The 534-nt window shown below is 41.8% G+C and overlaps 1 protein-coding gene across 1 annotated transcript; it reads left to right on the top strand.

Moving 5' to 3' along the window:
* Nucleotides 1-40: 40 nt before the first annotated feature.
* OGAPHI_001329 (uncharacterized protein) lies at nucleotides 41-534 on the top strand (the record flags this gene model as incomplete). Its single annotated transcript, XM_046202079.1, has 1 exon — nucleotides 41-534. A coding segment is annotated over one exon (494 nt), but the record flags the coding sequence as incomplete, so codon positions are not given.

Genomic DNA, 534 nt, shown 5'->3' with positions numbered 1-534 from the left:
AAGACAACAATCAGTTTTGGAAGAAGAAAAACACCAAATAATGGCAGTTACCAAGCGGTCTTCTGGAACTAAGAAATTTGGCTCAAGCGCCTCTAAGGAGTCCTCAGTGGATGTGGACGATGTATCTTTGAAATACAACAAAGGCGTTGCTGCCACAGAGCAACTCGCTCAGAATTGGTTGCTGAACCCTAAACCGGACTCTGATAATAGTTACAGGCTTGGTTTTTACTTAGTCACAGCCATTGCTTTTGCAGTGAGATTCTATAAGATTTACTATCCTCGTGAAGTGGTCTTCGATGAAGTACACTTCGGAAAGTTTGCTTCCTATTATTTGGAGAGGACATTCTTTTTCGATGTTCATCCTCCTTTGGCTAAGATGATGATTGCATTCATCGGTTGGCTATGTAACTACGACGGCTCCTTCAAGTTTGAAGAAATCGGATTGAGTTACGACAAGCACCCTGCACCTTTCTTAGCGTACCGTTCATTTAATGCTTTACTGGGCACTTTGACTGTATCTATCATGTTTGAATC

Source organism: Ogataea philodendri, assembly GCF_020536065.1.
Source record: "Ogataea philodendri strain CBS6075 chromosome Unknown scaffold62, whole genome shotgun sequence".
NCBI lineage: Eukaryota > Fungi > Ascomycota > Pichiomycetes > Pichiales > Pichiaceae > Ogataea > Ogataea philodendri.
This window is presented reverse-complemented; position numbering and strand designations above follow the sequence as displayed.